This window comes from Magnolia sinica, chromosome 12 (genome assembly GCF_029962835.1).
Source record: "Magnolia sinica isolate HGM2019 chromosome 12, MsV1, whole genome shotgun sequence".
NCBI classification, from domain to species: Eukaryota; Viridiplantae; Streptophyta; class Magnoliopsida; order Magnoliales; family Magnoliaceae; genus Magnolia; species Magnolia sinica.
In genome coordinates this window covers 81,815,952-81,831,259 of record NC_080584.1, presented here as the reverse complement: position 1 = coordinate 81,831,259, position 15,308 = coordinate 81,815,952, and the positions used below count along the sequence as shown (strand labels likewise).

General features: G+C 39.8%; 1 protein-coding gene across 2 annotated transcripts; it reads left to right on the top strand.

Annotated features, from left to right (window-relative positions):
- Positions 1–936: 936 nt before the first annotated feature.
- Positions 937–14,850, top strand: LOC131221898 (disease resistance protein At4g27190-like). 2 transcript variants are annotated; one of them, XM_058217197.1, is made up of 2 exons: positions 937–1,098; positions 11,750–14,850. In XM_058217197.1, exon 2 carries the CDS (start codon positions 11,836–11,838, stop codon positions 14,659–14,661), a length of 2,826 nt encoding a protein of 941 aa, XP_058073180.1. In that variant the 5' UTR covers positions 937–1,098; positions 11,750–11,835; the 3' UTR covers positions 14,662–14,850. The 2 variants fall into 2 exon arrangements, with proteins under 2 accessions (XP_058073180.1, XP_058073179.1); XM_058217196.1 differs by having other exon boundaries at positions 11,738–14,850.
- Positions 14,851–15,308: the final 458 nt, after the last annotated feature.

Sequence of the window (15,308 nt, the reverse complement as noted above, 5' to 3'; positions counted from 1 at the left end):
AGCCATGGCCAGCTATCAATGCGGCAACACTGCAAGAAAATGTAGGCCCTTAAAGACCACCGTTAAAAAAATTCCAGCAATTATACCCATATATGCATTGGATTAGATTCGATTTTTGGGCCACACTCTAAAATGTGATGGGCATATGGCGGACGGATCAGATTTATCAAAAGCCTCAGGAAAGTGGCCACACCTATCTTTATGGTTCTTTAAAGTTAGTTGCCAAGTAGTTTTTACAGATAGGCAATTTCATAAATACCAATATACTTTTCTGTATGCGAAGATGAGGGCGAGCGGTTTTTTGACTTAAATAGTGGGCGGTTTCGGATAAATAGCTTAAAAGAAACAGTTTTCAGTTCAAAGAACAAAATAGAGGCGTCTTATGTGAAAATCCCTACAATTATTAGTCTCGATGATGACTATCGACGACGACTCAAGTCAAAAAGCCAAACTTTCTTATGAGAAATGTTCACCTACATGCTATGTACCACCATTTATGGTACAATACCATCTTTTCTGTGCCACTTATGTAGAACACAACAAAATGAAAAAACAATGTAGGCCCGGCTGTGAAAATGACCTGGCATAAAAATCAAGCTAGGCCGTTCATCAGGTGGGTCACATGATTGTTATCAATATGCAACCACTGGTCTGACTAAACATATAGGTGTGGCCAACCTAGTAACCTGATCAGCATGATTTTTGAGAACGTGATGTCCGCAGAGCGGTCTATCATTTTCATGGTACTGATATCCTACATAAGTGGCATGTTGGTGAGAACAGATGATCTGTACCAGAAGTTATGGTACCATTGCCTGCAGCTGATCTGCTCCCTTTTTTTATTTACTGCTTGCAATTCCAACCGTAGAAAGTGGCCTGTCAAATAACAGCTCAATAATTGATAAACCAGATGGCAATGTCTAGATAGCTTATTCACTTTAAGATTTCCTCTCCCACCATCAGAGCTAGCAATCTTTCGGTCCTTCGAGTCATTTTTCACTCAAATAAGTCCTTCAGACTCCATATTTCACATTTGTTATTGCGTTTGGAATCAAAATAGCCAATCAAACCATTGTTGAGCTGCTATTAGCCATCAAGGTAAATATCTACGAACTTCCCAAGTTATTATTTTCTGTAATTTTTATTTTGAAGCTCTCAATTGTTATTAGTATTTCTTTTATTTGTCAATGTTGGGTTTGTTTGGGCAAGTGAATTGAGTTTCAGACAGACAGTCTACTCAAGGTATTTTATTTATTTATTTATTTATTTTAAAGGATGATTATGGTTGCTAACATTCCTAATGAAGAAGCCGCCATCAACCCTCCGTACTTTCTTCCAAGTCCATGTCCAGCTGAAAGTAACCCAAATAAAGCAAGCCTGACCTGGATGTGCACGTGAAAGGAAAGTCATAATTTGGGCTTTTTTATTTTTAGTGCATCCAAGCATTCTCTTATTGAAAACCCTTTCATCGTGGATTTCACATTTAATTTGAAAGCACATACTTTTTAAAGAATACATATAACCCTTTTATGAGAGTTCTCTTGCAATTTTTCACAATTTCTCCTCTAATTTTTTATATCTTTGATTCTTAAAACTATTTTAACTCATTTTCAACTATGTTTATGCAATCTTTTAGATTAAAACACAATATTTAAACCGGTTTCAAAAAATAAAATAAAATCTAAGATTCGGGCTCAAATTTTGAAAAAATAAAAATACTTAAAAGAATTATTTTTTTCTTATAGCAAATTTATTAATTCAATGTTATAATACTAAATCAATTGAATCTTAAATTTGTGTTGGATTTGGCTTTGTTTTTATGTTATTTTTGTATTTGTGCTGGTTTTGATATAATTTTCAACAAATTTCATTTTTTATTTTATGTGAAACAATTAGAGCAAGGATTATTAAAATGTATGTATGGAAGTTAGATGTACACATGCGTGTATTAAATCAGTGTTTTTTCCATATATATATATATATATATATATATATATATATATATATATATATATATATATGTATATATATATATATATATATATATATTCAGGTATTTTTGGATGAATGGTGCCAGATTTACTTTTTTAATAATTTTTCTCAAATTTCTTGAGGAAAATAGTGCCAAATTCTTAAAATTACCCATTAATGAGAAGCATATTCCATAGATCGGTTGAATTTTGGCCCGTTTAAAGGCATTTGGAGTGTCCCAAATTTACCTAACAATATTCATTATTATTTTCTCACCTCTTTTTAGAATAATGTATTAAATGCATTAAATAGTTAAAGATATATACCTCGAATTGGCTCGAACAGTGGCTGACCTCAGCTCGAACTCGGTCCTCGAGCCTGACCGGCCAGCTCGGCTCGGTTCGGTCAGCAGCTCGGGCTAGCTCAGGCCAAGTTCGAGCCAAGATCGAGCCGAGTTTGCCATTGAGGCATTTCCACAAACACCTGAACTGCAACTTTAAAATCCCACTGTTTTACAAACAGGGGCAATAGTTTTACAGGTATTTTCTCAAACACCTTCTACATAACATAAAAACCAAAAAAAAAAAAGGGTATTTGTTTCATGTACATACCTTCCTTGCCACCTTGCCACCAGCCAAACCTTCCTTGCCACCAGCCACATTTCATTGAGGCATTTTATCAAACAGTTGGTGAGAAACATCAATGGCAAAGTAATCGAGTCACCAAACTAGTTTGATTCGAGCTAGATTTGATCTGAGTCGAGTTAAGTTGTGGCCTGCTCGAACTCATTTTCGAGCAAAAATAAAATAAAATTCAACTCGAACTCAGCTTCAAACAGAGTCGAATCGAGCTTTTTTGAGTCCAGCTAGCTCGGTTCGTGTACACCCCTAGTCCCACCCATGAAGTGCTGAAAGTGACTTGCAAAAGTCTAGTTTTTTTTTTTTTTTTTATTTTTTAAAAATTTTTTAAGTGAGATTTTTTTTTCTTGGATTTTAGTTATTTAGGCAAGTTTAAGGTCAAACCTTTATTTCCCATTAATATGGCAGTAAAAATAAATAAATAAATAAATAAAAAGATACTACAGTGGTCGAATGATCTTACTGATGGAAGTGGTTTACAGCGAAAAATGGCCACCAATGAAACTTAAATTGACAAAATGGCTAAGATGGTAGGATGGATTCTGTGATTCTTTAACTTTGGACCGTCCATCCATGTATACGTTGTAGTAACCGACATCTTCCTCAGGGGTTCTAGAAAAGGGAGATTCAAGCCTCTTAATTTGATCGACTCGTTGCTAGCGATTCAGCTTTTACTTCGATGAGTGGAAAATGAGATGGAGATTTGGAAAGGGCATCCAACGAACAACATCAACTGCCTTTTGTATTAAAGGGCATTTAGTCCTCAAACACCCCTTGGGTGGGTGCATCTAAACGAGCCCGAGTTCATGGTTTTCAGCCAAAAATAATAAGCCCTTTCAGCCGAAAATAGTGAGTATCCAAGCCCAACCACGTTATTCTCCTAACTTTTCTAATCCCTTTTCATGACTTCTAAATTCAAAGTATCTCTGTTTCGTGGAAATAGTGAGCGTGCGGCTGAATCCACCATTATTATTGGTCCACGTAGGGGTGTACATCGGGCCGAACTGAGTTGAACTGGGCTCAACCCGGCCCAGCCCGGTCACCAGCCAAACCAGCCCGAACCCAGCCCAGCCCGGTCATCGGGCCAACATGTCCAGCCCGAACTCGGCCCGGTCAGCAATTGGGTGAGTTCGGGCCAGTTTCGGACCCACGATTTAGACAACCTTGATTTTTTGACTCTGCTCCATCTACTCCATGGGAAGAGCTTTGGCAGGTAACTTGAACGACCCTAATTTTTGGGAACGGCTTTTGTCATAGATTTTTGAGACTTTGCTCTATCTACAAAGGGACCCATGATTTGGACAGCCTAGATTACTGTAAATGGTTAGGGTAACTGGGTAAGAATTTAGAATTTTATATATATATATATATATAGGCCAAGCCGGGTTTCGAGCCGAGTCGGGCCGAACTAGAACCTATCCGAACTCGGCCTGAACTCAGTTTCGAGTCAAAGAAAATGGCCCGTCCCGACCCGAACTCAGTTCCGGGTCGGGCTAGCTCGGTTTGTGTACAGCCCTAGGTCCACGTCACTGTAAGTGCCACATCACCAATTTATTTTAATATATTAAAAAAATTACATTTCCGGAACCTTAAACGGTTTCGTTTGGAAATTGGATTGCATACGGAGTACAGTAGGTTCTTACCGTACCGAATAAACTCAGTTAGGCCCACCTTGTATGTGTGTGGTCTATCCACACTGTCCATTCGTTTTTCCATCTAATTTAAGGGGTTAATCCCAAAATTGAAGTATATCCAAATATCAAGTAGATCATACCGACTAAACTGTGGGGATAATGATTTCCATTGTTAAAACCTTTATAGGCCCCACAGTGATGTTTATTTGTCATCCAACCTGTTCATAAGATCATACGGACATGGATGAAGGGAAAACACAAATATAAGCTTGATCCAAAACTTTTGTGGCCCCGAAGAAATTTTCAAAAACGTTCAATTCAAATGTTTCCTGTGGTGTGGTCCATTTAAACATTGTATATGCTTCATTTTTGGTCTCTCGCCCTAAATTTATCTAGTAAAATTGATGGGCTGAGCGGATAAAATACATAAATCACGTCGGACCCACGGAGTTTACTCAGTACACTAACTTGGTGCTATGCAATCTGCTTCCTTCCATTTGGGGATTCAACGCACAGGTCGAGCAGCCAGACTCGCTATTATAAAGTGACATCACCTAGTTATGTGAGTCCCACCATAATGTATGTTTTGTATCCACACCGTTCATCCATTTGGAGAGATCATTTTAGGGCATGAGCTGAAGAATGAATCAGATCCAAAGCTCGAGTGGACCCCACCATAGAAAACAGTGGAGAGAGTCACGCCCACCATTAAAAACTTCTAAGGGTCACAAAAGTTTTTGATCAAGATGATATTTATGTTTTCTCTTCTTTAATATTTGTGTTAATATATAAATAGGTTGGATCTCAAATAAAAATCATGGTGGACCTTAGGAAGGCTTCAACGGTGGACGTCACTCTCCTCATTGTTTTCTGTGTTGGGGTCCACTCCAGCTTTGGATCTACCTCATTCTTTTGATCATGCCCTAAGATGATCTCTCCAAATGGATGGATAGTGGATATAAAACATAAATCATGGTGAGCCCCACGTAATTTGGTGACGTCACTTCAGTAACGAGTCTAGCTACTCAACCTCCAGTCGGTAGTTAATCCATCTCCAATTTCTTTCTTTTAAAGTTTAATTAGGTTACGTTATCTCACGACAATTTTATAAGATTAAAAATATATATATTTATAAAATCTGCCTGATTAGCAAGGAATATTAACTGCGACCTAGGATGAGTGATGTCTGTAGGATCCTCACCTATATCTATGCATTGTATATCTACCCCATCCATCTGTTTACTCATATTATTTTAGAAAATTGCATGTATAAAAAATGAAGCAGATACAACTCTTAGGTGGACCACACCATAGGAAACAGTGGTCATTAAATGTTGACCATTAAAAACTTCGTTGTCCATTATAATGTTTATTTGCCATCCAATCTATTGTTGATGAGGTCACACAGTCCGGACGAAGGAAAAACACAAATATCAGCTTGATCCAAAACCATTTGTGGCCCAAAAAAGGTTTCAATAAACAATGACTACGGTTTCTTGTAGTGTGGTCAACTTGAGATTTGGATAGGCTTCACTTTTTGGCCTACTCTGTAAAATGAGCTCACAAAATGGATAGATGACATAGATATTCAATGTATACAATTAGATGGGTCTCACTCACATAAGGGGATTTGGAGTTATCGAGTTCTTTCTTTTACACTCGGATCACGTGGCATAGTACACAGCACCAATGTTGGTTTTATGTGCTACTAAAAGTAAAAAACCTTTATGGGCTTTACCATGATTAGGGTCGGGCAAGCGACGACTCGGTAAACTTGACTCGTCTGACTCGATACAAATGGAGTGGGTGAGTCGATCCTAATCGAGCTGACTTCATCCAATCCAAACTCAAAATGAGTCGAGTGCGAGTCACCTAGTAACTCGACTCGACTCGATCCAAAATCCAACTCGGTACTCACTCGACTTGATCCGAAACTTGACTCGCATATATATTTAAAAAACGTAGATATGATGTTTTAGATATGAGATGCAGTGTAGCTATGGAGAGGCTGCAATTCTAGCAAGTGAATCTCGATTTTGAGTTGTGATTTCAACTCGTGAATACCCACTGCACCCAAATCGGTACTCATGATCACGTCAAACTCAATCCGGATTACTCCAGGACAGACGCGGACTCGAATCGGGTTAGGCATGCTGGACTCAGTATCGTGTCAGGTCGAGTTTGGGTCATGCCTATTTCAAAACCGAAATGAGTCAGGTCAGCCTTCACTCGGTCCGAATCGACTCGATGCCCACCTCTAACCATGATGGTTATTTTTTTATCCACACTTTTTATCATTGCCTTCCATATTGTTTCCATTAGTCTGGCCCAAGTGATTCATGTATCGGTGTGATTTTTGGTAAAATGTTTTTTTTTTTTTTTAATAATCTAGTTGTTGAAGTGGATTTTAATGTAAGTATAATGTTTGACCCTTTAAAATAAAGGGTGAACATCTCTCTCCCAATTATTTCATTTAGTGCGTATCTCTAGGCTCAATATGAGACTTAATAGCCAATAATTATAATAGATATTACATAAACACCGTAGTGGGCCCCGAAAAAATCAAGAGTCACGCCCCATACAATATATATATATATATAAAGTATGGGGGATTGAATTTTTGGTGAAGGCCCACCATGATGTGTATGCAAAATCCACTCTAACAATTAGATGCATAATCATTTAGGCCCGAATCCAAAAAAAATAAGTTAACATGAGATTCATGTGAGCCACACTAAAGAAAATATTTGGAAGAAAGATATCTACCCTTAAAACTTATAGGACCCACCATGATAATTATATAAAATGGACGCATTAGTTTATCTAATGGAACCCCATCATTTTGTCTCATGGAACCTATCACTTTGTCAAATTAGCTCGTCACTTTGTCGATTGAAACCCCGTCATTTTATTTGACGAGTCGCTACTTTATTTAGTAAAATCCTATCACTTTGCGGAATAACGTCATCACTTTGTCTAATAGAATCAAGTCACTTCATTCGTCATTTTATCAAGTGAAACCCTATCAATCTGTCTGAAAACCCCATCACCTTATCTAGTGGATCATCGTCACTTTGTCTAATAAAACCCCACTACTTTGACCCATAATCACATCTGTAACACCCTGGTTTTCGAAACCCGAGTATGCTACTCGTTTTCCAAAAACCCAAGTGAACACCAACATGTCCATCATTTGCGTGTCCTACACACTGAATATAGTTTGATAGCATCAATGGCTATCCCAGTGAGGTACAACCCCCAAGATTTACCAAACATCAAGATAATTAAGCATAGTTTTTAGGAATAATATATACTGAATAGTTTTCATGGTAATAAGACAATTCAACATGGGCCTTAAATCATGTGTGACCACCGACAATATAGGCCATCCATTTCGATAATTTTTTCTTAGTTATTAAACAAAGTGACGGGGTTCATTGGATAAAGTGACGAGGTTATTAGATTAAGTGACAGAGTTATACTAAACAAAGTGACAAGGTTGCCTAACAAAGCAACATGATTCCACCAAACAAAGTAATAATGTTAAACGATATAAAGCATATAGGGTTCCATTAGACAAAGTTATATATTGAAGGAAAAAGTGATGGGTTACTGGACAAAGTAACCTGGTTCCACTAAACGAAGTGACGAGGTTGGGAGACAAAATGACTGGGTTCCACTAGAGAAAGTGATGAGGTCGCTGGACAAAGTGACGTTGTTGTTGGACGAAGTGACGAGGTTTACAAGACAAAGTGATGAGGTTCTACTAGACAAAGAGACTATACAGTAGGACAAAGTGATAAAGTTCTACTGTATCAAGTGACGGGGTTCTACTGGATAGAGAGTGACGAGGTTGCTGGACAAAATGATGAGATTTCACTAGATAAAGTGAAAGGGGTGTTAGACAAAGTGACATGATTATTGGAAAAAATAATGGGGTTCCATTAGACAAAGTGACGAGGTTCCACTAGATAAAGTGATGGGGTTGCTAGACAAATTGATATGATTTTGCTTGATAAAATGGCGAGTTTTCGAATAAAGTAACTTGGCTCCACTAGACAAAGTGTCGATGTTACTGTGCAAAGTGACATGATTTCACTAAATAAAATTGCGGCTTGTTAAATAAAATGACGGGGTTTCGATAGACAAAGTGATAGGGTTCCATTAGACAAAATGGAGTTCCATTAGATAAACAAATGTGTCCATTTTATATAATCATGATGGTGGATTCTATAAATTTCAAGGCTGGATATCTCTCTTGCAGATATTTTCTTTAGTATGGTTCACATGATCTCGTGTTAACCTATTTTTTTTATGAATTCGGGCCTAAATAATTATGCATTTAATTGTCAGAATGGATTTTACATACACATCATGGTGGGCCCCCGCCAAAAATTCAATCCCCCATATTTCTCCAATTGTAAAGAAAGTTTGTTTATATATATATATATATATATATATATATGGGGCGTGACTCTTAACTTTTCCAAGGCCCACTGCGGTGTTTATGTAATATCTATTATGACCATTGGCTATTAAGTCTCATATTGTGCCTAGAGATATGCACTAAAAGAAATAACTGGGAGAGAGATGTCCACCCTTTATTTTAAAGGGTCAAACATTATACTTACATCAAAATCAACTGTAACAACTAAATTATTAAAAAATAAATAAAAGTATTTTGCCAAAAATCATATCGATACATGAATCACTTGGGCTATACTTATGGAAACAATTTGGAAGGCGATGATTGTCTACACACTGTTTACAACCATGTGGTCAACCTGAATTATAGATAGAACTGATTTTTTCGACCTGTGGTATAGAATGGGGTGACGCGCCTTATGGTCCAAGTTGATTTTTTAGAAAACATCACAGTATGGCCCGATGTAATGGTATGTGTTCAATCACCACTTTTCCTTTGGTGTGGTCCACTTGAGATATCTATTTTTAGACTCATGCTCTGATGTAAGTAGGAAAAATGGATAAATGGTGTGGATAAAAAAAAAAAACAACCATCATGGTTAGAGGTAGGCATCGAGTCGATTCGGACCGAGTTAGGCCCGACCTGACTCGAATCGATTTTGAAATAGGCTTGACCCGAACTCGACCTGACTCAATACCGAGTCTAGCATGCCTAACCCAATCCAAGTCTGGGTCTGGCCTAGACTAATTTGGACTAAGTCATCACAAGTACCGGTTCAGGTCGAGTCGGACTAAGTTAGGTCGGGTTCATTGGGTATCCACGAGATAAAATCACAACTCGAAATCGAGATTCACTTATTAGAATTGCAGCCTCTCCATAGCTACACGGCATCTCAGATTTGAAATGTCATATCTAAGTTTTTTTAATATATATATATATATATATATATATACACGAGTCGAGTTTTGGATAAAGTTGAGTGAGTACCAAGAGATTTCGGGTCGAGTCGAGTTGAGTTACTAGGTGACTCGAACTCAACTCGTTTTGAGTTCGGATTGGATGAAGTCAGCTCGATTAGGATCAACTCACCCACTCCATTTGTATCGAGTTGGACGAGTCAAGTTTACCTAGTCGTCATTTGCCCAACCCTAATCATTGTGAAGCCCATGAATGTTTTTTTTTTTTTTTTAAATAGCACACAGTACCAACATTGGTGTTGTGTACTATGCCACGTGATCCGAGTGTAAAAGAAAGAACCCGACAACTTCAGATCCCCCTTATGTGAGTGAGACCCATTTAATTGTACACCTTGAATATATATGCCATCTATCCATTTTGCAAGCTCATTTTACATTGTTGGTCAAAAAGTGAAGCCTATCCAAATCTTAAGTTGACCACGCTAAAAGAAACAATAGTCATTATTTATTAAAACCTTTTTGTGTGCCACAAATGGTTTTGGATTAAGTTGATATTTGTGTTTTTCCTTCGTTGGTGGTATGTGACCTTATCAACAGCAAATTGGATGGCAAATAAACATTACAATGGACAATAAAGTTTTCAATGGTCAGCATTCAATGACCATTGTTTCCTGTGGTGTGGTCCACATTATCCATCCATTTGGAGAGATAATTTTAGGGCATGATCAAAAGAATGAGGCAGATCTAAAGCTGGAGTGTACCCCACCACAGAAAATAGCGAGGAGAGTAACGTCCACCGTTGAAGCCTTCCTAAGGTCCACTGTGATTTTTATTTGTGATCCAACTTGTTCATAAATTAACACAAATATTAAAGAAGGGAAAGCACAAATATCAGCTTGATAGAAAACTGTTGTGGCCCTTAGAAGCTTTTAATGGTGAGCATGACTCTCTCCACTGTTTTCTGTGGTGGGGTCCACTCGAGTTTTGGATATGATTCATTCTTTGGATCATGCCTTAAAATGATCTCTCCAAATGGATAGGCGGTGTGGATACAAAACATACATCATGGTGGGACTCACGTAACTAGGTGAGGTCGCTTCAGGAGGGAGTCTCGCTGCTGAACCTCCGCGCTGAATGAAAGCACATTGTGTAGTGATAAACTCACTACGCTTAGCGTAGCGTAACTGAGTAAACTCTGCGAGGTCCATTATGATTTATGTATTTTATCCTCCCTGTCCATCCATTTTAAAAGATAATTTTAGCTGGCATAAGCACAAAACTGAAGCATATTAAATGTTCAAATGGACCACAACACAGTACCACAACACAGTAAAAAGTTGAATTGAACGTTTACGTTGAAAATTTTTTGGGGCCACATAAGTTTTGGATCAACCTTATAAGGTTTTTCCCTACATGTCCGTATGATCTCATGAACAGGTTGGATGACAAATAAACATCACTGTGGGACCTAGAAATGTTTCAATGGTGGAAATCATTATCCACACTGTTTCCTGTGGTATGATCCACTTGATCTTTGGATATGCTTTAATTTTCGGATCAGGGCCTTAAAATAGATGGAAAAATGGATGAACGGCGTGGATAGACTACATACATTCAAGGTGGGCCCAAAATGACTTTACTCATTACGTTTAGAGCGTGCTGAGTAACTCAGTAGGCAATCCGATTCGGCGCTGTGTCCCAGGATGGAAGCCATCTAACGTTTCCGTTAAGTTTTTTTTTTTTTGAAATGTAATTTTTAAATATATTTAAAAAAATTCGTGACGTGGCACTTGCAGCGACGTGGACCAATAGTAAATGTGGATTCAGCTTTACCCTGTTTCCAGGGAGCAGAGGATCCGCACTCATTTTATAGGGACTATTAACCGCCCGATATAATACATGGAATCTTACAAATCCGGCATGGGAAGCCTAGCATGCACGGCAGGGTTGGTTGCCTTAAGTAGGTCCTCCTGCTCCAAAATCATATATAATATGTTGAAAAACTCATTCCTATTGTCGAGAATTCCGACAGTCTAGATTGTTTCTGCCTCCGATCAGGCCTTCTGGCATGGAAGTGCCTACGACCTGCTATATATAAGTTATTCACCCTTTTGAATTTGAGCATGGCTTAGCTTCTCTGTTTTGCTGCAGTGTCCATGGAAGCTGCTATTGGAGCCACCTTTGACGCTGTGAAGAAAGTATCAGCATGGTATAGGTATTCTGAAAATGTGGAGATTCTAAAAATCAAAATGGAGGAACTGAGCAGCCGAGAGAATGATGTGAGGATGGCGGTGAATCGGGTAGAAATACAACTCAGGAAGACGCGGAAGCATGAGGTAGAAGCATGGCTAAGAAATGTAAGAAAGATCACAAACGAAGTGCGTGGTGTGGAACAGCGACTCCAAGAAGAAAGGGGATGGCTCTCACCTTTCAGGCTAGGAATTCTCATCGTGAACATGATCGAAAAGGTGGTCGAGATTCAGGAGAGGAGCCCGTTTTCAGACAGGTTGGTGGCTGATCCATTGCTCAGTAGTGGTAAGGCCTTACCCCTAACACCATTAGTGGGTAAAACAATGGCTGAAAAGACTCTCTCCATAATTTGGGACCACTTAATCAATGAGGAGACTGTAAAAATCGGCGTCTTTGGTTTGGGCGGGATAGGGAAGACAACCATCATGAAGCACATCAATAACCGCCTCATCGAAGCCCAGCTCTTCGACAATGTTATTTGGGTGAACGTGTCAAAATCTCTTACCTTGGAGAGACTACAAAGCAATATTGCAAAGGCTATCGAATTAGATTTATCTGATGACAACGACGAATACAGCAGATCTATAAAGATATACACTGCTTTGAAGAGGAGGGAGAAGCTTGCACTCATCTTGGATGACATGTGGGAAGCATTTCGGCTCGAAACAGTAGGAGTTCCCGAACCCAACAAAGAAAATGGATGCAAGCTCATAGTGATTACTCGATTGCGAGGAGTCTGCCGAAACATGGAGACACACAGAGACGTTGAAATCAAGTTTCTCAATGAAGATGAAGCATGGGACTTGTTCAGAGATAAAGTTGGTGATGCCTTGCTTTCTCCTGACATCAATGACATTGCTAAGCTTGTGTGCCAAAAATGCAATGGCTTGCCCCTTGCAATCATCACAGTTGGACATTCTCTGAGAGGAGTTCATAATGCTTGGGTGTGGCGGAGCACCTTGAATGAATTGAGAACTTCGAAAGCTGCTGAGATTCAAGGCTTTGAATCCAATGTTCTAGAGAGGCTAAAGTTCAGTTACCATCGCTTACGGGATGACAATATCCGAGCTTGTTTCTTGTATTGTGCATTGTTTCCGGAGGATCATGCCATCCCCACCAAAGAGCTTATAGATTATTGGATTTATGAGGGATTAATAGACAGAGCGGGAAATCGACAGTACCAGATCGAAAAGGGACAAGCTATATTGAATGCACTCCGGGACTCTTGCATGTTTGACAGCATTGTCGACAAGCACAATGTCGATTGTGTCAAGCTGCATGACATTGTTAGGGAGATGGCCATCAGCATCACAAAGGAAAAACCACGGTTCTTGGTTAGAGCTGGCGTTGGATTGAGGGAGTTGCCAAGGGTGGAGGAATGGATGGAAGAAATTGAGCGGATATCGCTGATGAAAAACCACATAGAAGTTCTCTGGGACCGACCCAGGTGCAGAAAACTCTCCACATTGTTGCTGCGAGAAAACCCTCTTTCTTCACACATCCCATCTTCCTTCTTTGAATCCATGCCAAATCTTAAAGTTCTTGACCTATCCTATACAAGCATCGATTCGCTTCCTTCGTCACTCTCTCGCCTAGAGAACCTCCGTGCACTGCTATTAAGTGATTGTTCCAAGTTAGAGACGATGCCTTCACTAGCAAAGCTGACTAATTTAATCGTGCTGGACCTCTCAAACACTTGCATCAAAGAGCTGCCAGAAGGAGTGGAAGCGTTGGTGAATCTCAGGTGCCTCGACCTCTCAAACACGAGGAATCTGCAGAAGTTCCGCCAGGGAGCTTTACCACATCTATCCCTTCTGGAAGACCTGTCGACTCACCAGAGCTTGTGGGAGTGGAGAGAAGGAGATAAGATCGATGAGATCACGCAGCTCAGACGATTGGTGAATCTTGGCCTCTCCTTTGAGAACTTTGCCACCTTTCTGGACTACCTTAGATCCAGGCAATGGAGGAAACTTGAATGCTTCTATTTCCGGGTGGGCCAGGGTCCGTTTTCTCTCGCTTCCTCTAGGCTGGATTACTCAATAGAGATTGTCTCCTCTAGGCTGGATTACTCAACAGCGATCACCCACCACTCTCAAGGCACGGAAGATGGGCCCCACATGATCCCTAACAACAATCTCCAGCTGAACCTCCTAGGAATCCTCCCTAACAACACACTGCAGCTGAATCTCCAAGAGTGCAGTGGCATCACCTCCTTGTCGTCGCTGTCGAACCTGAAGCAGTTGAAGGCATGCACCTTGATAACGTGCGATGAGGTTGAGTGCATCGTGGAGGATGGTAAGAACATATTGCAGACCTTAGAAGAACTGACCCTATGGGACCTACGCAATCTACGGGCAATTTGCAAAGCCTCCACGCCAAGTGGGACCCTCGCCAATTTGAAGTCATTGCATGTCCAGTGGTGCCATTGTTTGAGGAATCTGTTCTCACTGGGGCTGTTCCAGCAGCTGCAAAACCTTGAAGTGATCAAGGTGGAGCATTGCCGTCTCATGGAGGAGATGGTAGGGGGAGGAGATGATTGCAACGGTTCTCCGAATGTTGTAACACACCCAAATCTAAAGATTTTGCACTTACATTATTTGCGTGAGTTGAAGAGCATTTGTGGTGGGACATTGGTTTGTAACTCGCTAACCACGATCATCATAGAAAACTGCCCGAAGTTGAAGAATCTCCCTCTTGCTTCAGTTGTCTTACCGCCCATCCTCAATGGAAAGATCTTAGGGAGTAGAAAGTGGTGGGCTGCATTGCAGTGGGATGACCCGGAAACAGAGACCCGCCTCCAAACCCTTTTCCAGGAAAATCCATAGCGACATGGTACCTTATCAAGGTTGGAGTCCTCTCAAGAACTTCATTTCCAAGCAGTGGCAGTAGTAACAGACGCGGAGCAAAAGGCAGAGCATAGGTGGCTCACATGAGAGTTGAATGGGCCTCTCCTTCGCCTTCAGGAGGGCCTACCAAAGCTCTTTAGAGAAGCAATTGGAATGGGTGCGATTCTCAAAATGGTGGCCATTTATTATTATTATTAATTTTTATTTTATTTTAAATTAAGTTGTAAAAGCTCATGGGCAGCATGGACCATGGCTAAAAAACAAACTTGGCTCCGTGAACTTGAAGACTCGATTTGACTTGACTCGATGGTTAATAATTATTATAAAGAATATTTACATTAGATAAGTTATATCAGTATTATAAATGGCCCCGTGACCTTGTTGCCGTAAGAGAGGAGAAGAAGAACCGGGAACCAAAAGAAAAGCAGTAGAACTACCAAACTGTTGCTTCAACATCACAGTTTGGAGGTTCTCCTCACCAGAACACTAGGACGGACACGTAACGAAACGAAAAGCTTCGATGTCATGGTCAGCGGGTTCTCCTTAAGATGGATGTCCACTCTCTTTCTCTGTCTTTCAAACAAGAACATGTCAAGAATGTAATGTTGGTGATTATGTCTTTTAAA